The 26,999-nt window shown below is 46.7% G+C and overlaps 1 protein-coding gene across 3 annotated transcripts in view; it reads left to right on the top strand.

The window, feature by feature from the left end:
- tbc1d4 (TBC1 domain family, member 4) overlaps positions 1–26,999 on the top strand; it is a 336,885-nt gene that overhangs the window by 191,646 nt on the left and 118,240 nt on the right. For 2 of the 3 annotated variants that reach the window (XM_070891722.1, XM_070891723.1), the window contains exons 2-4: positions 14,458–15,045; positions 21,310–21,399; positions 24,619–24,723. In XM_070891722.1, the coding sequence (XP_070747823.1) occupies positions 14,458–15,045; positions 21,310–21,399; positions 24,619–24,723 (783 nt within the window). The remainder of the gene's footprint in view (positions 1–14,457; positions 15,046–21,309; positions 21,400–24,618; positions 24,724–26,999) is intronic. The other variant, XM_070891724.1, reaches the window with a different exon arrangement.

Genomic DNA, 26,999 nt, shown 5'->3' on the forward strand with positions numbered 1-26,999 from the left:
TTAATATTAATTGGGAGAGCAGCAGGCACCTCCACAGGTAGCTTGCCCATTTGAACGGAATGAATATCGGACAGCTGTCCTCGCTGGCAGTGGCTCAGAGGGAAGTCCTGGGGTGGGGGGGCGATTGGGTTACTGTGGAGTCGGGGGCGGGGAGGGAGCATTCCTGGCTCCATCACAATGTTCTTGCAAATGCATTCTGCAGCTACACAATTCTTCAGCAGGCCCAGTTCATCAGAGACCAGTTTCACAGAGATGTCCGTAAACAAGCGTTAGGCCCCTCATTAACATGGGCCTTAGTGACTGTTTGAGACTCTAAAACAGCCTAAAACAGGCCCGGGCAGTATAGCTGTGGCCCAAACATGCCAGCACATGTGACGCAGGCCCTCCCACTGATAAATCTGTCATTGTTGCACCTGGAAAATGAGCACAACACATACCAATTTTCACCCCATAGATTTCTGCTGTAAGAGAAAGTCAGACTTATGGGGTCTGGTTTACATTTAAAATATAAAAAGGAAATCTGGGCGGTTCACCCAAAAGCTGGACTGTCTAGACTAAAATTTGATGTGTGGAATTTGAAACTGAAGCCACCTTTATAGCCATCTCTGCCAGTCACACGAGAGAAAAAAAGAAGCCTTGTGAACAATGGCATTTAGGCAGCGTGCAAGTGATAGTAAGCGAAGATAATGTGGTCTCCATTTGACATTTGTAGAAGATTGTACGTCACAATGCAGCTCGCTTGTTCTTTCAGTCTCAAAAAAGTAGAAAATCTGCCCCATCGTGTTGGATTCGGTAATTGGGCAGGAAAATTTGTTACAAAAGCTACTCCGCCAACCCCCTCCACCCCCCTCGCCAACAACACTAGCTTGTGTAACCTTTGACCTTGTCCTGCACCACCGCAACCTTTGACCCCACCATTAGGACTTCTACCTTTGGGATTACATATTTGCTTCATCATACTGAGATTACAAGATAAATGAACAATTTGTCATATTTTTGTTCAGTAAATTGCACATTACAATAGCTTTTGTTTTAAAAAAAAATCTGTCCAAATCAACAAAATCCTGACCGTAACACACGGCACGAAATACGTTGGCAGATCTGTCCTTTACCCCCATCAGCCTCATCTGGTACCTGGGCACTCTCTTTGAAACAAACAATTTCCTTCTGCAAAATAAAATTAGCCCCTGAAATAATTTCACCGTCGCCTTAAACCCATCCCTAATTCTGAACCCAAACCTAGCCCCGACTCTGACCTCTGAAACAGAACCTGAATTCTAATTTTATCTCAAACCCTAAACCCAACTCTAAACCGAACTCTGAGTGTGACAATAACCCGAAATGTAATTCTTCCCTTAAGGCCAACTGTAACCCTAACATTAATCCAATCCTAACCCTAAACTCGACTGTAACGATGAGCTTTAACCTGACGTAATCCTAACGCTTATCCCTAAACCCAACTCCAACCCTAAACCAACCTCTAAACTTAAACTGAACAATAATCCCACACCTAAACCCAACTCTAACCTGAACCCCGATCCTAAACCAAACCCTCATCATAATGCAAACTCTAACTTGAAATCTACCCTTAAGCCCTAGTTTAACTCCAAGGCTAAGTGCCTCCAACTATAAGAAGATTTCCATCCTGGTCAAATGTGAAGGGAATGGATTTCCCGACACTGGTGGCAAGGTGGGTGGGTTGAGCAGCAACATAACTGGAAGCAAGGCTGGCAGGAGAAGGGAAACGGTGGACAGGGAGTTGCAGAGCCAGCAAGGGGTTTCCAACAAAGTGAATGAGGAAGCAACATTGCCAGTGGGAGTAGCACAAATCGCACGTATTCAGGGCAGCATCAAGATGTGGGATAAAAACAGAACATGATGGAAAACATTCAGCAGGTCAGGCAGCATCTGCAGCGAGAGAAACAGAGTTAATGGTTCAGGTCGATTACCTTTCATCAGAACTGGAAGAAGTTTGAGATTTACCCGTTTTTAAACAAGTACAGAAGCAGGGAAAGAAATGGGGATGGATCACAGCGCCTCCTATGGGAAATGATGGCAGACATGATTTAAATCCAGCCATAATTTCTCTCTTCCTGATGGGAGTGTTCAGGTGTCGGAGGCGTGGCACATTATCCACACACGATCCGCTCCGCACAGCAAATTGAGTAAAAGTCTAGAATACTGTAACGCACTTTGACAGAATACTGTAACACACATATCTGCGGCATAATAAAGGCCGCCCATTTCCACCTCCGTAACATCGCCTGTCTCCCTCCCCCTTGCCTCAGCTCATCACTGCTGAAACCCTCATCTGTGGCTATGCTACCTGTAGACTTGATTATTTCAACACACTCCTGGCTGGCCTCCCACATTTTACCCTTCGTAAGTTAGAGCTGATCCAAAACTAACTCGCACCATGTTCCGCTCACCCATCTCCCTTGTGCTCTCTGACCTACATAATCAACGCCTCGATTTCAAAATTCCCATCCTTGTTTTCAAATCCCACCATGGCCTTCGCTCCACCCCATCACTGTAATCTCCTCCAGCCCCACAACCCCCTGGAATATATGCGTTCCTCTAATTCTACCCTCTTGAGCATCCCTGATTATAATCGCTCAACCATTGGTGACCGTGCCTTTTGCTGAGGCCCCAAGCTCTCAAATTCCCTGCCTAAACCTCTCCACCTCTCTACCTCTCTTTCCTCCTTTTAGACACTTCTTTGAAGCTACCCCTTTGATGAAGCTTTGGTCATCTGCCCTAATTTCTCCATATGTGGCTCTGTCAAATGTTTTGTCTTATAGTACTCCAGCGAAGTACCTTGTCAAACACATTTTACTGTATTAAAGGCATTGTATAAATACAAGTTGTTTCTGTTGTTTGACAGTCACTCCACATCTAAGTGTCAGTGTCTGGGTGTGTTGTGTAAATTGGGCATCTTTTAGAAGCCCGAGGGTAGCCTGTAACATACTGACAAACAAAGCCTTTTTGTTTAACATAGAAAATTGCACCGTGAGGAAAATGTTTCCTTTTGTGTCGTGGAACAAGGTGTGGCTTTGCACCGTGTAAGTTCTAAGAAAAGTGGCAAACGGACAAAATTTATTTGAAATCCACTGTTGGATCGCGTGAGGAACTTTTCCTTATCGTCCCATCAAAATGTTCACCCTGTACTATCTGAAATAGATTTCAAATGTTCTTTACAATCCTCATCCTTACCAATGAGGTCTTTTGCTTTTGTTTTGGTCAGTAGAAGCTGATGGCGTAGTCGGCTTTATAGTGCGAGAGCAGAGGCCATTGAACTTTTGATGTAGGATCTGGAGGTATGCTGAAGTACCAGGTTTTGTTTGTACAATGAATTATATAATGTGAACTGCTTGACTACAGTATATGCTGGTTTTTTGGGGACTGATCTATTGAATTCAGTTGCATCAATGCTCTGGTACACATTAGGATATTGGCTTTGAGTAATTTTTTTAATTCGTTCTGGGATGTGGGCATCGCTGGCAAGGACAGTATTTATTGCCCATCCCTAATTGCTGTTGAGGAGGTGGTGGTGAGCCGCCTTCTTGAACCTCTGCAGTCCGTGTGGTGAAGGTATTCCCACAGTACTGTTTTGGAGGGAGTTCCAGGATTTTGACCCAACGACGATGAAGCCACGGTGATATATTTCAAAGTCAGGATGATGTGTAACTTGGAGGGCAACTTGGAGGTGATGGTGTTCCCATGCGCCTGCTGCCCATGTCCTTCTAGGTGGTAGAGGTCGGGGGTTTGGGAGGTACTGCTGAAGAAGTCATGGCAAGTTGCTGCAGTGCATCTTATAGATGGTACACACTGCAGCCACGGTGCGCCGGTGGTGGAGGGAGTGAATATTGAAGGTGGTGGATGGGGTGTCAATCAAGCGAGCTCCTTTGTCCTGGATGATGTCGAGCTTCTTGAGTGTTGTTGGAGCTGCACTCATCCAGGCAAGTGGAGAGTATTCCATCACAGTCCTGACTTATGCCTTGTTGATGGTGGAAAAGCTTTGGGGAGTCAGGAGGTGAGACACTCAGTGCAGAATGCCAAGCCTCTGACCTGCTCTTGTTGCCACAGTATTTATGTGGCTGGTCCAGTTAAGTTTCTGGTCAATGATGACCACCAGGATGTTGATGGTGGGGAACTCTGGTAATTTTCTGGTCAGTGGTGTTCATCTAACAGGATAATAGTGAAATAACCAATAGAGGTTTCATTCTGTCTCTTGTTTTCTCTCTTCTCCCCATCTCTCCTGAAAGTAGTAACTCAAATAGGATATGGTGGCTGAGGTGCCAGCAGCCCTCTGTTGTCTTGCTCAAGTGGCACACCATGGTGAGTGACAGTAGACAGCTGAGCTTGCTCCTGTCCTCACTCAGCATCCAGCCATGCACACGTACTAACAATTACTTGATAGCGATCTGGAATGCAAACTTTGGCTGATTCGGATGTGAAGAATGCAGCGATGCTAGCGGAAATAGATGCAGGCTCCCTACCTTTTCAGTGTATTTCGATGTTTAAAACCAAACATTAAACACAGCCTGGCCCCAGACTGTCCACATAACTACAGGCAACTCCCGATTATCCGCACATGGATCCAACGTGAAACCGTTGTAACGGATTTTAAAATTTCGGCCCAGGAAGGCATTGGGCCGCTGACGTCGGAGTCCTTTCGGCCTGGGAAGGCATCATAGAAATATAGAAAATAGGTGCAGGAGTAGGCCATTCGGCCCTTCGAGCCTGCACCACCATTCAATAAGATCATGGCTGATCATTCACCTCAGTACCCCTTTCCTGCTTTCTCTCCATACCCCTTGATCTCTTTAGCTGTAAGGGCCATATCTAACTCCCTCTTGAATATATCTAAGGAACTGGCATCAACAACTCTCTGTGATAGAGAATTCCATAGGTTCACAACTCTTTGAGAGAAGAAGTTTCTTCTCATCTCGGTTCTAAATGGCTTACCCCTTATCCTTAGACTGTGACTCCTGGTTCTGGACTTCCCCAACATCGGGAACATTCTTCCTGCATCTAACCTGTCCAATCCTGTCAGAATTTTATATGTTTCTATGAGATCCCCTCTCATTCTTCTAAACTCCAGTGAATACAGGCCCAGTCGATCCAGTCTCTCCTCATATGTCAGTCCTGTCATCCCGGGAATTAGTCTGGTGAACCTTCGCTGCACTCCCTCAATAGCAAGAATGTCCTTCCTCAGATTAGGAGACCAGAATTGAACACAATATTCCAGGTGAGGCCTCACCATGGGTCGGTACGTTCGGAGTCCTTTCATCCCAAGAAGGCATCGGGTTTTAACTTTATAATGTTAATCGCTGTAACGGAGAAATCGTTTACCCGGCATAGCCCAATCCCTGAGGGACCCAGATAATCGAGAGTTGCCTGTATAACATCACGAACAGCAACTTGCGTTTAAATATAGCACCTTTAACGTGGTAAAACGTCCCAAGGTGCTTCACAGAAGCGTTATCAGACAGAATTTGACACTGAGCCACATAAGGCGATAATGGACAGGTGACTAAAAGCTTGGTCAAAGAGGTAAGGGTTAAGAAACCTCTTAACGGAGAAGGGAAAGGTAGAGAGCAATGTTGTCGCTAAGCTGTGCGGCCGCACAGCGGTCTGGAGGTCCCGTGCAGGCCGCTCACCGGCTTTTACATGGAAAAAATAGTGCATGCATGTAAATATTGAAAGAGCCATGCAGCCAGTTAAAGGGACCACGCACAGAGAACAGAATTAGAGGGAACATTGGTAGAGAGGCAGGGAGATTTAGGGAGGGAATTTCATTGCTTAGGACCCAGACAGGTGAAAGCACGGCAGCCAATGGCAGGTGAAAGAAACCGGGGATGTACAAGAGGCCAGAGTTGGAGGAACGCAGAACTCTCAGAGAGTTGTAGGGCTGGAGAAGGTGAAAGAAATGAGGAGGGGCGAGGCCAAGGAGGGATTTGATGCTGAACGAAAGTTTATTTTCATGCACACTGATGCACATCAAGCCCGGAATCATACTGCGAATGCGAGTTTGGAGGCAGGTCCGCTGTCAAAATGACAGTGGGGTGGAAGTCCCCTCTGAACCCACCTCCATGTCAGTTTCTCAAGGGCCAGCTCTGCTTGCGGGTTGCAGACCCGGCACTAAGCGGCGGGTCAGGCAATTGAGATAATTAAGAAGCTGCAACATTTTACCTGGTCCTAACAATTTTTCCAAGTTTTTTACGAGGTTCCCGGCACTCGAGGGTCACGTCAAGTAAGAGTGTCAGGTTCTCAATGACTCTCCATTGCTTGTGAGTAGGTGACAACTGCAAAAGTGGTATAAAAGCTATCATTTCACAGCTGCTCAGTTTCCAATCTTAGAAACTGGAGCCTTCAGGATTTGGAATATACTTTTCAGCTTTAAGGAGGTTGGAAGTGTTTGCAGTGAACTCTCCAACCACTGCCACCTTCTTGGAGCAACCTCTCTCACCATTGACAGATCGCTTCTGTCATCTCAACTTCATCTGTCATCTATTCGATCAGCATTGGCATCCTTGAAAAATTCTCACCTTGGTCCTCAGAATCCCACCATGATCAGCCCCAACACCAACATCACCAGGCACACCAGCAGCACCAACAACACCACCGACCTTCTCCGCAATCAACTGATACTGCACAGGACACAGGGCATCAGCACCCAATCACATTGCTGCCCGGGACGCCAGGGATGGTCTCACCATGGCCACATTTACTTCCCTTGACCCTGCACACCCTGGCTGCCGTATGATACGCCAGGTTGACACCACCCCACACCAACAACATAACACATTTCTACGATGCCAAAGCCATTCCTTTCACACTCATCACCATTGGCTGTGTGGGGGGGGGGTGGGTTACTTTTATGTCTCACCATTCACTGCAACTCAGTAAGCCAGTTCCAAAGGTGCACACAGATCTGTCCAAGAAGGCAAAGTGTTGAGATATAAATTTCAATGTTTGACAACATATTGGAATAAACTTTACATTAGCATTGGCAATAACACCCAAATGCCTACCCTTGTGTGTTGTCAGTTGGTATGATTGGACAAAGATGAGGGTGAGTGTGAGGGGTGGCTAGTGTGATAATGTAGATAGAGAGTGATGGGTGGAGATGCAAGGTAAGCTGGTGTGAGTAAGGATGTGCAGGAGTAGGGTAGGAAAGGCAGAGTGATGGGGATGTGATGAGTGGCCCAGCAGGATGAGGTTGAGTGTGGCTTTGCAGTAACATTTCTTGATCCACTGAGATCATTGAATGATTTGCATCACTGCAGCCAGGTCCTCCTGACAACATCCCTGCTTGTGCCCTCCTGTACAATGTGCAACCTTGCTGTGTTGGTGCCTGGGGAGGTCTCTTCCGGCCATTGGAAAGAAAGACAACCTCCCTGCATGCTGTGACTCCCTCCATAAGCATCTGGAGGGAGTGATGGGAGAGCTTGGGTGCAACCATGCACCTTTGTGGAGTGTTTGTCAGTGTTTGCAGCACCTCAATGCTGTAGAACACTGACAGCACAACTGTCAGTGAATGTGGGAATGGTCCCTTTAAGGAAACCGGCTGATGACGTATCATCAAATGACGTCATCAGACCCGCTTACTTTTAATTGGACGGGAACCTCACAGGTCAGGCTTAACAAGCCCAATCATCGTAAAATCACTTGGACAGAGGCGGGTGAAGAAGGGAGCGAAGTTCCAACTTGCTCTTGACCCGGTATGAAAAATCACAGCCAAGGAGTGAGATCAGATTCAGCAGTCTATGTCTTGGAGATGACTGACCGTGCAAACTAGCAAGGTTGAAGGACAGATGGGGAACACAAGACTGTGAGGACTCACCAGGCAGTGCAAGTGTAATATGCAAGGTGCCTCAAAACTGGGAGAATGAGTAATGAGACAGTGGCATGTGTGAATGGGCAGCATTAAATCTTGCCCAGTTTCCTAACAAACACTTAGAGGAGTAAGCTGAGATGTTAATACAATGCAAAGTGTGCTAGTTTATCATTTTGTCAACAACCACTGGATCTTCATTAATGAAAGTAAATCTAAATCGTTTATATTCTATAAACTGAGGAGTCATATTAACTATGCTGGAATGTCCTGCTGAGTGCTGACTTTGGTACTGTATGAAACTGTATGCCGTGGCACAGTGGGTAGCACTCTCCTCTGAGTCAGAAGGTGGTGAGTTCTAGTCCCACGCCAGAGACTTGAGCACATGCACAGCACAGTCGGAGGTGCCGTCTTTTGGATGAGACATTAAATCACCGTCTGCTCTCTCAGGTGGATGTAAAAGATCCCAATGTACTATTTTGAAGAAGAGCTGGAGAGTTATCCCCGGTGTCCTGGCCAATATTTATCTCTCAATCAACATCACTAAAACAGATTATCTGGTCATTATCACATTGCTGTTTGTGGGAGCTTGCTGAGTGCAAATTGTCTGCCGCATTTTCCACATTATAACAGTGACTACACTTCAAAACCTCTTCATTGGCTGCAAAAAGCTTTGAGATGTCCTGAGGTCATGAAAGGCACAATATAAATGCAAGTCTTTCTTTCAATGTGCAGAAACTAAAATAACATCCAAGGTTTAAATTGGACGAGGTCCTGATCATTCAGCAAACACATACGTTGAAAGAACAGGAATCACCATCCTTTACTTTGCTGGATCATGATCCAGTGTTCAGTCAATAAGTAACTCAAGGTATACAGAACAACTTGATTGCATAATCTAGATGAGGTGTTTAGGCTGTTCACCTGTACTCACCGTGAGTTGGCATCATCTGAAAAGCAGCAGTTGTGAGATGTGGAAAAAAGACTTGTATTTATATTGCGCTTTTTATGATCTCAGGAAGTTCCAAAGCATTTACAGCCAATGAAGTATTTTTGAACTGTGGTGACTGTTCTAATGTAGCCAATTTGCACGCAGCAAGATCCTGCAAATAACAATGTGATGGTGACCAAATCATCTGTTTTAGTGATGTTGGCTGAGGGATACATTTTGGCCAGGGCACCGGGGATAACTCCACTGCTCTTCTTCAAACAGTGCCATGGAATCTTTTATGTCCACCTGAGAGGGCAGACGGGGCCTCGGTTTAACATCTCATCTGAAAGACAGCACCTCCGACAGTGCAGCACTCCCTCAGCACTGCACTGGAGTGTTAGCCTAGATTTATGTGCTCAAGTCCCTGGAGTGGGATGTGAACCCACAACCTGCTGACTCAGAGGCGAGAGTGTTACCCACTGAGCCACAGCTGACACTGAGCAAGTGCTTCCTGCACCAATTAAAATTCTGATTGGTAAATTGGTGTAATGGCTGGCTATCTGGCGAAATGGGTTTCCACTCAGTGTTCCCATTAGGAACATTTACCTGATGTCTGAAAATCGAGCCTTCCTGACTGGAAAGCCTACATGAATTTACACACTTCAAACAACATTTTAGCTCTGAAAGTTCCTCTGGTGATTCAGCTCTCTTGTGAAATCCTCTCTTCATTCGTGTGCATGAGCTGCATGCATGGACCAGTGTGAGGAGATAGGAATCTTTGGTTGTAAGCTGCTTTAAAAGCCAGAAGTGTAATCTGCTGTCCAAAATGTATCAACACAATCGGCAATTAAAGTCAGGATCTGTTATATCTCTCATTTTTTCCCGTTCTGATGAAGGGTCCTGAAACGTTAACTCTGTTTCTCTCTCCACAGATGATGCCTCACCTGCTGAGTATATCCAGCATTTTCTGTTTCTATTTCAGATTTCCAGCAGTATTTTGCTTTTGGATCTTTTTGTGTGAAAGGGGGGGTTTATTTGCTGGCTGAAGCATCTGGGAATGTGAAACGACACTCATTTAAAAAAAAAGCACTTTTAAGCAATAAATCGTAGTGTTGGAAAGAATATGATATACATTGGCATGTTTGTGACTTCGCAGTCAGCTTTTACCCCATTGTACTGGGGGAAGAAGTGTGCAAATGGATTTTACCCTCTCGGCATTGCTTCTCAAGTCGGTCAGCACTTTTCAGCCTCCCATTGGTGCATGTGTTGGAGAGCTTAGACGTAAGTTTGCTGGAAGGGGCTACAGTGGCAGGGGAAAGAATAGCAATGCTGGGCATGTCGTTTTCCTGGACCTGGAATAGCACACCTGGAAGCTTGAGCCTTCATTTTCCATCAAGATCGGCCTGATTTTCAGATGGGTCAGGAAATGGGATGAGGACCAGTTATGCTGAATACCTGCTCCCCTAATTTCCCTTTCAGTTTCATTTTTTTTTACGGGTGCATGTAAACGAAGCGACATTCCATTTCCAGCCCTTCTAAGTCGTTTGGTAATCCGTGCTGATCATGGCTGTCTAAAATGGACATCCTGGAGAAAAAGGTGGAAGCTATTTTAAAGAGCCAAGCAGACAATTGTAAACTTTACAGAATCCTTATTTCTCCAACAATTTTGGATTTGTTTCGTTTTTTTTTTGTTCCTGTAAGCACTTTACCAGATGCATTTTAGCCATTTAGTCAAGAGACTGCCATTCCCTTCCAACCCTCAGAGAATGAGAGCGAGGCACAGTGGGTTCTCCGATTGGGGACACACATCTACCTTTCTACGCTGGATAACAGAAGAGTGTCAGGCCAGGCTGCATCTGTGAGGCAAGCACAACAGGGCCCATGTTGTGGGGGCCGCCCATGCAGATCATCCTGGAGCTGCCAAGTCTCCGGGGTTGATGGCAGTGCTGCGATGCCATGCATCATTGCATCGTGCATGTGGTTAGTGGGCTGCCTCACTCGCTGTGATATCTGCCATCGGGCTTGGCCCCTAGTGTCTGCACAAAGGCATGCTGCTCTGTAAGCACGTTTTCAAAGTAAGATTCATGAGACCTTTGTTTTTCTTGTTATATATAAATGACCTGAACTTGGGTATCGGGAGAACAATTTCAAAAATTTGCGGATAATGCAAAACTTGGCAGTGTAGTAATTAGTAAGTAGGAAAGTAACAGACTTCAAGAGGACATCGAGAGACTGGCGAAATGGGCAGACACATGGCAGATGCAATTTAATGCGGGTAAGTATGAAGTGATGCACTTTGGGAGGAACAACACGGAGAGACAGTATAATCTAAATGGTACTATTGTGAGGGAGGTGCAAGAACAGAGTGATCTGGGGTATATATTCCTAAATCTTTGAAGGTGACAGGGCAGTTGATAAGGACGTTAATGGCTTTGTAAATAGGGGCATTGAATACAAAAACAAGGAAGTCATGCTAAACCTTTCCAAATCACGGGTTCGGTCTCAGCAGGAGTCTTGTGTACAGTCCTGGGCACCACACTTTAGGAAGGACATCAAGGCCTTGGAGAGGGTACAGAGGAGGTTTACCAGGGATGGGGGAAGTTCAGTTATGTGGTGAGATTGGAGAAGCTGGGATTGTTCTCCTTAGAGCAGAGAAGATTAAGGAGAGACCTAATAAAGATATTCAAAATTATGAGGGGTGTTGACGGAGCAAGTAGGGTGAAACTATTTCTCTGGCAAGTGGGTCGGTAACCAGAGGTCATGGGGGTCGAGATTGCCGCCTTTTCGCCTGGGGGCGGGTGGCGGTGGCACCTGGGGCAAAATTGCCCCTGAGATTTTGGGGTAATTTGCAGTTTGAGCTGTGCCCCGTGATATGTGCCCCGGGCCGACCCACACCGGGCGATGACATCATCAGCGCGCCCGCCAACCCCTTTGCACCCGGCAGGGGAAGTTGCCCTGCGGGACATGAAGCTGGCGCCGGCCGACATCTGCCCACGGTGTCCTTAAAGGGGAAGCCGTGTGCGCCCCGGGCCCCAATTTTCTTTTGTCGGCCGACTTTTCTGTCGGCCCGACAATGGCGGCCCTCGCCCCGGTCTGGGCCGCCAGCACGCAGCCCGGCACTCCTCTTTGCATGCCAGGCCGCTGGCCCGGTCAAGATTGTCCCTGGTGGCCTTGTGGTGGCCACCAAAGGGCCACGCAGAGTCCGTAGCGGCCCTCCCCTTTAAATGAAGGGGAGGGGCGTTGTGGCATGTTAGCGCTATGCAGAGCAGTCGCGTAGTGTTGACCTGTTCAGTGCCGCGCTGATACCTCGGGAGCGCCCCTCTAACGAGGTGGAGCACCTGAGACAGTACTCCGCCTCGTTTCAGCGGCGCTAAAGGTCAATTCCACACCGGGCGCGGGATTTCCGCCCCGGGCATTAACTGACCCGGGCCTAGAAGGTCACCGCCCCCTGACAATTTTGCATCCTCTCTTTCCTCCAGTCCCTCTATAGCCACAGATTCTTCAGCTGTCTCAGCCCTGCCATCTGGAACACGTCCTAAACACCCCTGCCTTCCTACCTCTCTGCCTTCCTTCAAAAGCCTCACCTAAACCTATCTTTCTGATCAAGCTTTAGCCGTCTTCTTTAATCCCTCTCACATGAGTCCTCAGTGTCCAGTTATTTTCAACTCAGTTATTTGGCCCCCATAGATTTAAAATAATTGGCAAAAGAACTAGAAGGGAAAAGAGGAGAATTTTTTGTCACACAGACGGTTGTCAAGATCTGGAACACACGACCTGAAAGGATGACGGAATCAGATTCCATGAAAACTTTCAAAAGACAATAGGACATGTACTTGTAGAGGAGTAAAGTGGGGGTGTAGGACTAAATTGGACAACTCTTTCAAAGAACTGGCACAGGCACGATGGGCCGAAGGGCCTCCTTCTGTGCTGTAAGATTCTATGAAGCTCGGTATTCCCTCTCCGATGGACGTAAAAGATCCTGTGCTAATATTTGTCCTGGCCAATGCTTATCCCTCAACCAACTCCACTAACACACAGTATGTGGGATCTTGCTGTGCGAACATTGACAGTGGCATTTCTCTGCATTGACAGCAGTATCCACACTTCAAAAGTAATGAGTTGGTTGTGAAGTGCTTGGGATTGTCCTTGAGTTCTTTGTGACCCCCCCAATACACTTTTTATTAAATTAATCCAAAGATTTGAATGGCTTTGCAATATATATATATATAAAATACTGGTAAGATATAATTTTGCTATAAATATAAATTGAGCCAGAAATGTGGGCTGACTCTCTTGAACAGGAAACCGATGGAATGTATAAACTAGGCTTCAGTATTGAGGCCACGTAGAGTTATGTTATTCACTGTAATTGTTCGGAAGTATTGTACTGCTGAATGACATCATAATCAGGCAGATAACATCTGGGCGGTTTATTCTTCCCTTCTTATTTCAAATTTCCAACTGTCAAGCCCTTCCCACAACTGCATTTCTAACCAGGGAACCACAAAAACCAAATCAGTTCAGTCCAGAGAAAGGTATTTTAACAGCGAGGGTGTTTCACGTGGTCCTTGCCTCCGGGAGTTTACAATGGCTCCGCGCTCGTACTGGATTAAAAAGGTACCAGCTAATTTGGTAATTAAGACTTTCAAATTAACCATTTGTAATGTGGCGTTTTTTTTGCTTGCAGGTTACTTTTAAGTAATTTACAAATGATTTTTATTCGGGTTAAGTCTGGAGTTGATTTAATATGCCATTTTTCCCCACTATTTCCCTGCTACTCTTTTGTTCTGAGGTTGTTAGTGCAAAAGAAAGACTTGCACTTATATAGCACCTTTCACGACCTCCGAACATCCTAATGCACTTCACAGCCAATGAAGTACTGTGTGTTTGAAGTGTAGTCACCGTTGTAACATAGGAAACGCAGTAGCCAATTTGCGCACAGCAAGCTCCCACAAACAGTTAATCTGCTTTTGTTGGGGGATAAATATTGGTCCAAACACTGGGGAGAACTCCTCTGCTCTTCTTTGAAATAGTAACATGGGATCTTTTACATCTACCTGAAAGGGCTGTAGTCGGCAGGACAGGTTTGGTTTTCGTGTGCCTCATTGTACGAGTTCAATCGACCTATCTAGCTAAAGTGTCAGCTGTGGTTCAGTGGGTAGCACTTTCATCTGAGAGTCAAAAGGTTGAGTGTTCAAGTCCCACTCCAGGGACATGAGCACAAAAAATTCTAGGCTGACACTCCAGAATGCACAGCACTGTCGGAGATGCTGTCTTTTGGATGAAATGTTAAACCGAGGCCCCGTCTGCTCTCTCAAGTGAACGTAAAAGATCCTATTTGAAGAAGAGCAGGGGAGTTATACCCGGTGCCCTGGCCAATATTTATCTCTCAATCACAACATAACAAAAAAAATAGATTATCTGCTCATTATCACATTGCTGTTTGTGGGAGCTTGCTGTGCGCAAGTTGGCTGCCGCGTTTCCCACATTACAACAGTGACTACACTCCAGAGGTACTTTATTGGCTGTAATGCGTTTTGAGACATCTGGTGACCGTGAAAGGCGCTATATAAATGCAAGACTTTCTTTTTTTTAAAAACAGTTGTCTTTTTCTTTCTTGGGGATGATTGGAGATTGTTTAAAGGTGGGTCTTTGGTCTCTTACCCTTTTCTTCCTGTCCTTTCAGGTTCCTGATGTCATCAGCGGCATCCGACAAGTGTCCAAGGCCGCCTTGAAAGGGGACACAAAGTCCCGGCAGGTCAGCGAGGATGCCTTTTACAACTCGCAGAAGTACGAGGTGCTGTACTGTGGCAAAGTGGTGGTGACCCACAAGAAGGCTCCGTCCACTCTGATCGACGACTGCATCGAGAAGTTTGCCCAGCACCAGCTGGAGCGGCAGCGGCTCAAGCTGCTGAACGAGAAGCCCATTGCCGACGCCGGCCAGGAGGACGAGGAGGCCGGTGGGGATTGCAAGCCGCCCCACGCGGTGGCCGACGAGGCGACCGTCAACACCAACCTGCCCTCGGCCAGCGGCAGTCAGAGCGACCTGTCGGCCTCGGGCTCGGCCTCGGCTCTGACCGAGCCCGATCTGGGCGACACGCCCTTCGAGGAGGAGCAGGCCGAGTTCCGCTCTCGCTGTAACAGCATGGCCAGCATTCGGCCCATGAGGATGCCCGACCCGGGCACCAAAGTGCAAGCCCGAAGGCGTCATGCCAGTGCTCCAAGTCACGTCCAACCCTCCGACGCAGAGAGAAATAGGACGATGCTATTTCAGGTATGCGTGTTTACAACAACAACAACTTGTATTTATATAGCGCCTTTAACATAGTAAAAGGTCCCAAGGTGCATTTTTCACAGAAGCGTTATAAGATTAAAATAAAATGAGTTTGACACCGAGCCAGATAAGAAGAAATTACGGCCGATGGTCAGAGGTATTTTTATGGATCGTCTTGAAGGAAAAAAGAGAGGTAGAGAGGAGGAGTGATTTCGGGAGGATATTTCAGAGCCTAGGGCCAAGGCAGTTGAAGGTGCGGCCACCAGTGGTGGAGCGATTATAATCAGGGATGCTCAAGAGGGTAGAATTTGAGGAGCGCAGGTATCTTGGGGGTTTGTGAGGCTGAAGGAGATTACACAGATAGGGAGGGGCGAGTCCGTGGAGGGATTTGTAAAGAAGGATGAGAGTTTTGAAATCGAGGCGTTGTTTAACCAAGAGCCAACTGAGGTCAGTAGGCACAGGGGTGATGGGTGATCGTGACTTGGTGTGAGTTAAGACACGGGCTGCCACGTTTTGGATGACCTCAAGTTTGCCCAGGGTAGAATGTGGGAGGCCAGCCAGGAGTGCGTTGGAGTAGTCAAGTCTAGAGGTAACAAAGGCATGGATGAGGGTTTCAGCAGTGGATGAGCTGAGACAGGGGCGGAGACAGGCGATGTTACGGAGGTGGAAATAGGCGGTTTTAGTTATGCTACGGATATGTGGCCATAAGCTCAGCCGGAAGTCCCATTTCAGGGTCAAATATGACACCTAGGTTGTGAACAGTCTGGTTCAGCCTCAAGCAGATGCTCTGGAGAGGGATGGAGTCGGTGGCTAGGAACGCAGTTTTTTGCGGGGACCAAAGACAATGTGGCCAAAATTCACCCCCGCCGGAAACGGGTCGCGCCTACTGTTTTTCTTGTGTTTTGGATGCGGCGGCCCATCTTGCAAAATTCAGCCTCTTTGTCGTTATTTTTTTGGGGCGGGGCGGAAGTTGGTCATTCTGGGGGCGGAAGGTGGCGGGGGGGGGGCGGCGGAAGTGGGGGCGGGACGGACTCCCCACCGCTGTCAGTCATCAGCGCCGGGCTGGTGACGTCATCGCGCTTTTGCGTCAACATATCTCTAAAGAGGAGAGCCACTGCAAGCTCTGCAGCTTTTTAGGTTAGGTTGGCCGGGCCAGCGGCTTGGTACCCAAGAGGGTGTTGGCGGCCTGTTGGAGGCCTGGCTGAACCTCTGGAAATCGGCCAACTAAAAAAAAAAAAATGGCGGCTGCGGAAGTGCGCCCTCCCCTTTAATGGAGACCACACCGCCATTTTACACATGTTGCAAACACAGTGCACCGACAGAGAAAACTGCCGGGGATGGCGAGCAGCAGCCGGAAGATTTTCTCAGGTGAATTTTGCTTGCGGGGCGGGACGCGCTTTAATGACGCTCTTAGGAGGGTTCGGCAGCAACGGGGCAGTAGTGGGGACCGCCGGAAAAAACTAGCGGGGCAGTATTCCTTGAGCGGCGGCGGCTACTTGACTACAAATCGGCGGCCATTCGACACCGCCGCATGGCCGCTGCTTTCCGGCGGTAATGGGCCTGATCGGGACGCTGAATTTTGGCCCCAATGGCTACGGTCTTCCCGACATTTAGTTGGAGAACATTTCTACTCGTCCAGAACTGGTTGTCGGACAAGCAGTCTGATCATTTAGAGATTGTGGAGGGCTCGAGAGAAGTGGTAGTGAGGTGGAGCTGGGAGTCGTCAGCCTTAGTACTTTTTGTGAAGGAATATGTACCATAGAAGATAAATGGGTACAAATACTGAAATCAGCAAACATTGTGAGCTCGAATAATGCTGGATGGAGAGGCACTGAAAGATCTCTCCTCGTGCAGAGATTGGGGGTGCTGAGATTGATGCAAAGCAGCCGTGTTGATGGGGATCATTGTGTGCTGGCATATTGCCACGCCTGCCCATGCACAGATTGCTGAGGGGGAATATGGCAAATGACCATGCGATTTTAAATTGCTGATTTACTTTCTTTGGACTTTTTCCGCGGAATTTTAACCTGAAAAAACAGATGGGTTGGGGGTATGGGGGTAGTTAAATTGATAAAAATCGGATACCCGACCTGAACCTGCCTCCATCCCGCCCACTTCCGATTTTAACAGAGGCAGGACAGCGGGCGGGCATCCACCTCACTTCCAGGAGGCAGGACCTCAATTTGAATATTATAATGAGGCTGGAAGCCTCTTTAACCTCCATTTTGTTTTTAACTGCATGTGGGCGGGCTTTACACATCTCGAAAACCCCGGTAGTTACAGAAATCTAGCTGGCTGTGTGCGAGAAGCCGAGGTCCCCGTATGTAAATTAAAGTTGGCAGGGCATGCAGGAAACCTGGCCTCCCGTTTAATTTGCGTTTAACATTTTTTTTTTACACACATTTGAAAATTTCCCTTTCGTGGTGATGTCCTCCAATCACTAAGCAACGAAAAGGCTTCTTATGTAGTATTGCTATTTAATGCTTGCGACGTATGTGTCCAGAGGGGAGATGCGGAGAATTGTTTTTGCGCGGCGAGTTGTCATGATCTGCCTGAAAGGGCGGTGGAAGCAGACTCAATAGTAACTTTCAAAAGGGAATTGGATAAATAGTTGAAGGGGACAACATTGCAGGGCTAGGGGGAAAGAGCAGGGGAGTGGGACTAATCGGACAGCTCTTTCAAAGAGCCAGCACAGGCACGGTGGGCCGAATGGCCTCCTTCTGTGCTATTTGATTCCATGGTTTGAATAGCAAACAAACATGGATGCCCATCAGCATATTTCAGTCAGATGAATGAAGTCATCAATAAGGGTCTTAATTAGCTGATTTCCCTTGGTGCTGCTGTGGACAATTTTAGACAAAGAACTGGACACTTCTGAATCCTGACAAAGCTAGGTAACGATTGCTGGGGTTGCTGGTGTAGACACATCTTAAAGGCACTTGTGAAGATTTGCTGTATCCAGTGAAATTCTTTGCCGTGTTTTGTCAATGTTTTGTCCGATTACGCTCCTGCGAAGCACCTTGGGATATTTTTGTATGTTAAAGGTGCTATATAAATGCTTGTTGTTGTGTTATGTTTTCTCAAGCAACTTCCTCCTCCCGCTACAGATGCGAAAAGATTTGGAGCCTACAGGCCCTGCTTGTAAAAGGTGACTGCTGTCTGAGCAGGAGGATCGACAGGGATCATTGCAGCCTATCTAAAGCACTGTGACCAGGAGGCAAGGAGTCCACTCGTCATATTGGCCGAGCGAATCTTCTCCGGATTGCAGTCTTGCCACAGCTGGTGTGATTGCTCCGTGAACATTTATAGAGGCATGGGTCCAAAGCAGTGTTGTTGGGAGCTCTACTCTCGTGAATACTCACACTGCTGCTAATGTTTTCCTGTCCAGCTTCAACATGCTGGCAGCAGGCGGGTGGGGGGGGGGGGGGGGGGATCACAGTGATAGAGCCTTGCGGCAGGGATTCACAGACCACATTGCTTCCTACAGCCCCATCAGACATGTTGAGGGAATGTCCCACAGCAGTGGGACATGGCTGGGGAATGCTGCTCATTCCCAAGGTGACGCCAGCTCTGCCTCATCCAGCTTCTCTGGGAAAGTTGTGGGAGATTTTCCAGCTAGTGGGCAGGATCAGCCAGTCACAGGGTGAGAAAACCGAAATATCAGTGGCTGCCCCATTATCTGTTTCGTTGCAAGGCATCTGACTTTCTACCGAAGCTCTCGCACATTCTGAGTGAGCGTCATCACTAGCAACCAGGCCAGTAACATTGTACGATGCGTGATGCATGAAGCAGGTGGTTAGTTATTGATCCAGTTCCCACACCTTCACCAACACCAGCGCAGGCCAGTACTGTCAGTGTACAAAATCCCACTGCCCAATTAGCTGCGTTGCCTATAAAAAAGTGACAACCTTAAACAACAGATCCCCTTAGGAATGTGATTTTTCTTTCTTCTAGGCTACCCGCAGAATGCTTGAGGCACTGCACTATTTGAATAAGTAATTTTACATTTATGTTCATTTATCCTATTTTCTAGTTTTCCCATCACCTCTGATGTGCATCACTCCCCTGGCTAAATCATCATCATAGGCAGGCGGTCCCTCGAACGAGGATGACTTGCTTCCAAACCAACAGGGATGAGTTCATAGATGTTTCAATGAAGGACCCGATGTTCCAGTCCTGAACTCCAATTGAAGGGGTGGAAGATGCCTATGCCATTGCACATCAGCCACCGCACGGGCTTGACAGAGCTCGGCCTTTATCCAGTAGCAAGGATTAACCAGGACGACTGGAGACCTGCTCTGCTGCAGGTCTCCAATCGCCCTGACTAAATAGACATACACCGAACCTGCTCTCAGGCCTCTGCCAACTCAACCTCCAGCTCTCATAGACAGACAACACAGCAGAAGGCTATTCAGCCCATCGTGCCCATGTCGGTTCTTTGAAATAGCTATCGAGATAGTCCCACATCCTTGCTCTTTCCCCATAGCCCTGCATATTTCTTCTTTTCAAGTATATATTCAATTCCCTGCTTCACCACCCCTTCAGGCAGTGCATTCCAGATCATAACAACTCGCTGTGTAAACAAAATTCTCCTCATTTCCTCCCTGGACTTTTGCCAATGATCCTTTGGTTACTGACCCTCGTGCCTGTCGAAACTTCCTTCCTTCCCTGTAGAAGAGTGCCTGATAGCCACACACGACTGGGGCACTGCAGTTTTAAGTGCCCTTTATTCTCACATTTATTTTTATGATGTTGATAATATCTATAAATGCGTGCAAATTATTTCAGATTTGCAGCTTTGTAGTTCATGCGTACCGCGTATCTAACCAGCTGATTGATTGCCGTACAAACACATGAATAAAAATAATCCATTCGTCATGCATCTAAACATGTCCATTCACTGTTTAGAACCTAGTGGAGTTCAAACAGCTTGAAGTCATGATTTAATTACTTAACAACGGCTGTCATTATAAAATCAGTGTTGAACACGACGATCTAATTATTCCAATCACAAACCAAAATATTAATTGCTTACGTCACTGCATCATTGTGGTGCAAGTGACATATGACTATTTCAATGCTTCTCCTCCACCATATCTAACGCAGAGGGCTCTTTAAGTTGTCCTGACCATGCGCTGTGATTGTTTATATCAGCAGTTTCCATTTGGGATTCTCATATACCTCTAAGTGGATGGAGCAGGTTGCTTGCATACCTGCAGTGTGAGCCGTAGATCATACGCACCACAAGGAGATTAAGGAAAAAGGAGAACGGGAACAATAACTCATATTTATATAGCACCTTTAATGGAGTAAAACGTCCCCAGGCGCTTCACAGGAGGCGTGAGTTCGGGGCCAGGGGCCCAGGGGCAGCACGGGCTGGCCCACACTGCAGGTCTCCAGTCGTCATGGGTAAACCTTGCCACTGGACCAAGACCCAGCTCTGTCAAGCCCGAGTGATGGCTGGTGTGCAACACGTTAAAAAAACCCACGCACAGGCATCTTCCACCCTTCAGCTTGTAGTTCAGGACCTGGAATTTTAGGTCCTTCATTGGAACACATGTAAATTTATCCTTTTTTGACTTGAAAGCAAGTCATCCTCGTTTCGAGGGATCGCCTGTGATGATGATGATAAGATAGACAATTGACACCGAGCCACATAAGAAGAAATTACGGCAGGTGACCAAAAGCTCGGTCAGAGGTAGGTTTTAAGGAGCATCTTCAAGGAGGAAAGAGAGGTAGAGAGGTTTAGGCAGGGAGTTCCAGAGCTTGGGGCCTCGGCAGCTGAAGGTACGGCCACCAATGGTTGAGCGATTATAATCAGGGATGCTCAAGAAGGCAGAATTAGAGGAGTGCAGATATCTCGGGGGGGGGGGGGGGGTGGGCATAGGTTGGTGAGGCCGAAGGAGAAAGAGAAATGGCAAAACAAAAATAATCTGTTTTACAAATGTTTTTTGCTTTTAAATACAGTCCCGTGATAATTATATTTGTTTGGTCGCTGTCTCTTTAAATGAAAGAGATCTGAAAGCTGGCTACAGCTACCCCTGTGTATGTTTGTGTCACCAAGAAATCTTTGTTCTTTCATCAAACACGTGGTGGTCACGGGACAGAGCTGTAAATATACTTATTTCAAGGCAATGTCATTCGCTTTCAACACAATGAGGATCCTCACGACATTCGTCCTGTGGTTGCGTGGGTGTACTGACTGAAACACAGGCTGCTTGTTTTATTTTCAAAGGGACTCATTTCTGTGTTTTGTTTCCGTAGGTCGGTCGGTTTGAAGTTAACCTCATCAGCCCCGATACCAAAACAGTTGTACTTGAAAAGAATTTCAAAAATATTTCCTCGTGTTCTCAGGTTTGTAGTTATCTGGCTTTCTCGGTGTTTATCTTCACTTTTTATTTAGTCACTACGGGCTCAATTTTCCCCTAGCCCGTTGTTTAGCGTACTTGCCCGAGTTGCGCCACTTCATTACGCCAGTAGGTGCTCCAGAAAAAAATCTTCGGACTTTCGCTGATGTTTGGCCTCGACTCTGGACCCGAGCAGCGTGGCCAGTCGCCTCGGGGGCGGAGCCTGCGGTCTGCGCCGGAAAACTGTGCCGGGACGTTTGCGCATGCGCAGTGGCAGTTCAGCACCACCCTTGAGTGAAAGGCTGTGTTCAAACTGCTTTTGAAGTGGCGAACCTGCCAAAGCCATGCGTTCACTACAGTGTCGAGCTCCCAGCCTACAAACTGCGCTGCAACAGGTAATGTCATCAGTACAGCGAACGCCGCAATCACCATATTGTTAAGGGACTGAAGATTGTTTGTTCAAAATACCACGGCTGAGGGAATAGTTGAGGGACTGCATTGATGCAAAATGGCCTCATTGTTGAAGCCACTCACACTACCTCTTTCATATTCCTTAACAAGAGATTAATTACATTAGGACATACACAATATTGTGACTGTGCTTATTGTTAAAGGGGCTATATGGCGTGCTATTGTTTACCGGATTGTTGGGAGGGTCTGTATGCTCCCTCTCCCCCCGCCCCCCCCACCTGCCAGCCTCTATGTTGACTTGCCACCGCCTGTGGCCCCAATGCCGGCCAGTTCGCTCCCTCCCGCCCCTAGCCCAGGCCGAGTGGCCTCCTGCACCGGCCTGCTGCCCTCCCGGGCGGAGTGCAGAAAGGTGAATTGGAGTTTGATGCTGAAGGTGCGACTTCAATTTTTTATTTCTTATAGAATTGCGGCAATGATTATTTCTTTGATTATTTTAATTGTGCGAAGGATGATTTTCCAAGCCTGTTCCCTTTGAGAAGTGGTGTTTCTCTTGAATAGATTTTATTTTTCAAAGTCCCGTTCGTAGTTTTTGTTTGCAAATGCACTCCGCGTTGATATATTGAACATTGCTAAGGTTTGGTTGGTTCAGGTCCAGGTCCTCTCTGCTTCTCACCCCTATCCCAGGCCGAATGGCCTCTGATGTACTTACCTGCGCCGATTTCTTTAACTCTCCGCAAGGGTTTTCTCAAGTGGCCACATACGCCGGTCTAAGTAGAAATGGAGTAACTATCTGCTGTCCAAAGTTGCCTAAATGGGCAGAATTGGCGTAGGTGGCTGGTAACGCTCCCTTTTGAGAAAAAAAAACTTACCTAAAAAAAACGTGACTAAGTTAGTTACGCTGGTGCAAATTGATTGGGGGAACTGGGGATTTTTAAGTCAGGCCAGGAAAAGCAACCTACTCTCCAAAAAAAAACAGAGCGAATACTGGAGAAAATTGAGCCCAGTAATTGGTAAAATTAGGCACTGTTCTCAATTGTTATAATTTTCAGAACCAGGAGTGGTTAGAGGTGCGTTCCAGGATTATCTCTTCTGGCGATTTTTCTTTCAGTTTTCCACTGACACTTTGCGATTAGTTATTTTACATTTTATTTAAAGATCAAAATAAATAAAATCGCCTCAGTTTGACTGATTTCCTTGACAAGGCTGCAGTCTTGTTTGTGGCATGGATACAGATGCATGATGGTTTATTGCTCAGTCCTGGTTCCTAGTATGGTCTGCCGCTCATTCCTAAGAAATTGTTAAGTGCTGAGGGCTGAGGAGTGGACAGTTAATCTCTGGAAAAATGGGTCCAGCAGATGTAAAGTGATTGGCAAAAGAACCAGAGGCGACACGGGGGAAAACTTTTTTGCGCAGCGAGTGGTTAGGATCTGGAATGCACTGCCTGAAAGCAGATTCAAACATGGCTTTCAAAAGGGAATTGGATAAGTACCTGAAGGAAAAGAATTTTCATGGCTACGGGGGAAGGGCGGGGGAGTGGGCCTAGCTGAGGTGCTCTTGCAAAGAGCCGGCACGGGCTCGACGGGCCGAATGGCCTCGTTCTGTGCTGTAACCATTCTATGGTAACTAGAAGAGCCTCTATTTTTCCATGAAAGATCATTTTGCAAAACTTACAAACACCTGAGTTGCCAACCTTCCAGGATTGCCCTGGAATCTCCAGGACATTGCTCTAAGCTATCCAAGAGAAAAATCATAGGGGTAGTAATAGAAATTTGCTTTTTTTTTTCTATGAACACTTTCATTTATTTGTTGCACAAATATTGAAGATGGAAGAATAAAGGCTGTTTGATTGTCAGTCAAGAATCATCCCATCGGGTAATGAAGAGCCTGTTTACTTTCCACTGGCGTGGGAAGGAGCTGGGGCGTGAGGATGGAGGTGTTGGACAACCAATGGAGTGTGTGGGAGAAGTGATGGGAGGTGGGATCTCATGCAATCAAACCTCCAGGAATACATCCAATCAGAGTTGACAACCCTACAAACACCTGATGTGATGGTGCAAATTATGTTGAATCTCCTCAATCCAGTTCACGTGACTTTGCCTGGACCGACTGTAAATTCTGCTTGGAAACTATTTTTGACTCTAGCTTGTGTCATTCTTGCTGGCTGTTTGGTAATGGCTTCCCTCATGAGCCCAGTTACTGCCAATATCATAAAATCCTTTGAAAACCTGAAAAAAAAACTTGGCAGCTGGAAATGTTACAAATAATTTGTCGGCAAGTTTGAGTTTATGACTGCAGAGTCTAAACTGGGTTGATCCTCAGAGTGACATTTAGAATATATTTCGAGGCTCGATTAAATGACCTTTCTGTTGTTTTTCTTTGAACCAGTCATTAAAATGAGAGTTTGTGCTTGGGTGTAGGGTTGATATTCTTGCCCAAGTACAATATCAACAAAATTTCATTTATTAATTATACAAATATTGGAGATGGGGGAAAAAAGGCTCTTTGGTTGACAGTCAATAATTATCCCATTGGAGAATGGAGAGTCTGTTTTCTTTCCAATTGATGTGGGAAGGAGGTGCGTCGTGAGGATGGAGGTGTTGGACAGCCAATGGAGTGTGGGGGAAGGAGCAGTCAGCAGTCTATAAGTGAAGCCAATCCTTGTTAGGTGGCATAACAACAGAGCTCAGCCAGGGACAGTCGGAACAAGAAGTTTAACTCTGGTCGTTACCGATAGGAAGACTTTCAGAAGTTGCTGCTACTGTTTTTTACTGATTCCCTTATATCTAACCGACATCTTTTAACGTTGTCCTTCCAGGGTATAAAACACGTTGACCATTTTGGGTTCATTTGTCGAGAAAGTGTCGAACCGGGACTAAATCAGTACGTTTGCTACGTGTTTCAGTGTGCCAATGAATCGCTGGTAAGTCCCTTCTGTAAAGTGGCAATTGTGCATCTCACCTTTTAGAGTAAAACTTGATCAGAAGTTGGACCACAATGTGAAAATTATGTACTGCTGAGCTTAAAACTGGCTGTCATCACAAGCCAATTAGACAATAATTACCAGAACTAATATGACCGGGTTACTGGTCTCTTTCAGGTAAAATGTATTTGGCGTGCATATGTTGGATATTAGGGGGTCGAAATTGACCCCCGCCGAAAATGCAGCACGCCTACCATGTTGCGACTGTTTTTACCACAGTGGTAAATGTGGTAGCCTCTTGCTCGAAATTCTGCTCTTTGGCTTTTTTTCCCGAGCAGCCGGGAAATCGGTCATAATGGGTGTTGAAGTGCGGCAGTGAGCCGAAGTTTGGTAAGTAGAAGGGCGGAAGTGGGGGGCGGCTGGAGTGTCGCCGGTGTCACTCATCAGCGTAGCGCTGATGACCTCATCACGCTGGCGCGCCACCATGTCTCTCCCCTTCACTTAAAGGGGAGGGCCACTGCAAGCTCTGCGATTATTTAAGTTAGGTCACCAAGGAGGGTTTCGGCCGGGCCAGCGGCCTGGTACCCAAGAGGAGGTGCCAAGCTGCCTGTTGGCGGGCCTGGCCGAACCCGGAGGGGGGGGCATAATTGTCGGCTCAACATGGCAGGTGGCCAATAAGAAAAATTAAGATGGCGGCCGCGGCAGTAGATCCTCCCCTTTAATGGCGGCCGCCATTTTATAAGCACTGCAAGCACAGTGCTCCGAGCGGCGGCGGCAACATTTTCAGCACGGAATTTTGCGTTTGGGGGGCACTTTGGGGTTGCGTGCTCTGATGACACACTTAGGATGGATCGGCAGCAGCGGAGCGGTATTGGGGGGAGCTCGTCACCGCCGGGTTACCGCAGGAGTGGAATTTTCAAAACAACGGCCACTTCACGAAAAGTCGACGGCCATTCCACTCCGCAGCGTGGCTGCCAATTTCTGGCGGTAACAGGCCTTAAGGGAGGGGGCAATTTCGGCCCCAAGGGGCTTTCAGACTGTTGTACTGAGTGCACTCAGGTCATTTTTTCTCTCTTTTGGCTGGTTAGGGTATAGCTGACTTTGCAAAAGCAGCTACTCGAGAAAGCTGCAGCTGCAGTGTCTAACCTAGAAGCGTAAGGCGCACAAAGTAAGCAAGATTAGTTCTCAGATTACTTTGGGAAAGTATCTTGCAAAGCATGCAACCTCTTCCTGTCATAAAGAAACTGCATAGTGCTCCACGATGACCTTAAAAGAGCAAGCTGGGTGTCATTCCCATGACCATGACCACTGTGGATTATGTGTGCCCAATAATCGCAAACCTGCTTATAACTAAATTTACAATTTCACTACACCCAGTGCACAGAGGAAATCTTTCTCCCTGCTGAGGTGGAGAGCACTCACAACGGAAGCAAATTAAGTTGGAAAACAGGAAGCTCTGGAACGTGTGACCGAAACCACTGACTTGCGGTTTTCATGGAAAAATGGGCAAAATTATAAAAATTAAATCCCCAAAACACTGGCGAAAATCACACTTAACAATGGAATCTCACTAATTCAGCCAGCATAAACCAGCGGACTTAATTATAAACAGGCACACTTGAGAAATCTGATCCTTAAAACAGTGGTAAAAGTCTCATATAATAAAAACAAAATTTGACTTCAGCATGAGAGCTGGTCCATGACCTTCAGTTTAAGGGTCAAGCACCAAGTAACTTCAGCTGATGGGCCATGCTGTGGGAAGCATTAATTTGTTTTGATGAGAAATCTATTTTGAGATGAATTATTTCATTTTAGGGGCAGTAGGCTTCTCAGTGATAAATAAGACCAGGCATTAGTTACTTTATTTAGTCATTATTTTGCATTGCAACAAAAACAGGCCAGTAGCGCATATTTAATACAGTCTACTCAGTGGTGACCTAGTGTTTCTTTAAGAGGCTGGTTATGATTGCTGTGGACTAGAGATTAGTTCTATTTTAATCTGGTATGCTAAGAATCAAAGGATGAAATTGCTCATTTAACAATTTTTTCCCTTCACGTATTTATCCAATAATTTTTGAAAGTTACTGTTGAATCTTCCAGGCAGTGCTTATCACCACATAAGCCTTTCCTTCAGTCAGGAGCTTGAGACGTGAGGTAGATTATACCTGGGCTTTGAGTGCTTTGATTTCCAGCTGCATTGGATATATTCAATGTGTGTGAGACTGTAATGCATCATGCATTAGGGTTAGGGTTAATGTTTTCTCTCTCTTATGGAA

Source organism: Pristiophorus japonicus, chromosome 10 (assembly GCF_044704955.1).
Source record: "Pristiophorus japonicus isolate sPriJap1 chromosome 10, sPriJap1.hap1, whole genome shotgun sequence".
Classification (NCBI taxonomy): domain Eukaryota; kingdom Metazoa; phylum Chordata; class Chondrichthyes; family Pristiophoridae; genus Pristiophorus; species Pristiophorus japonicus.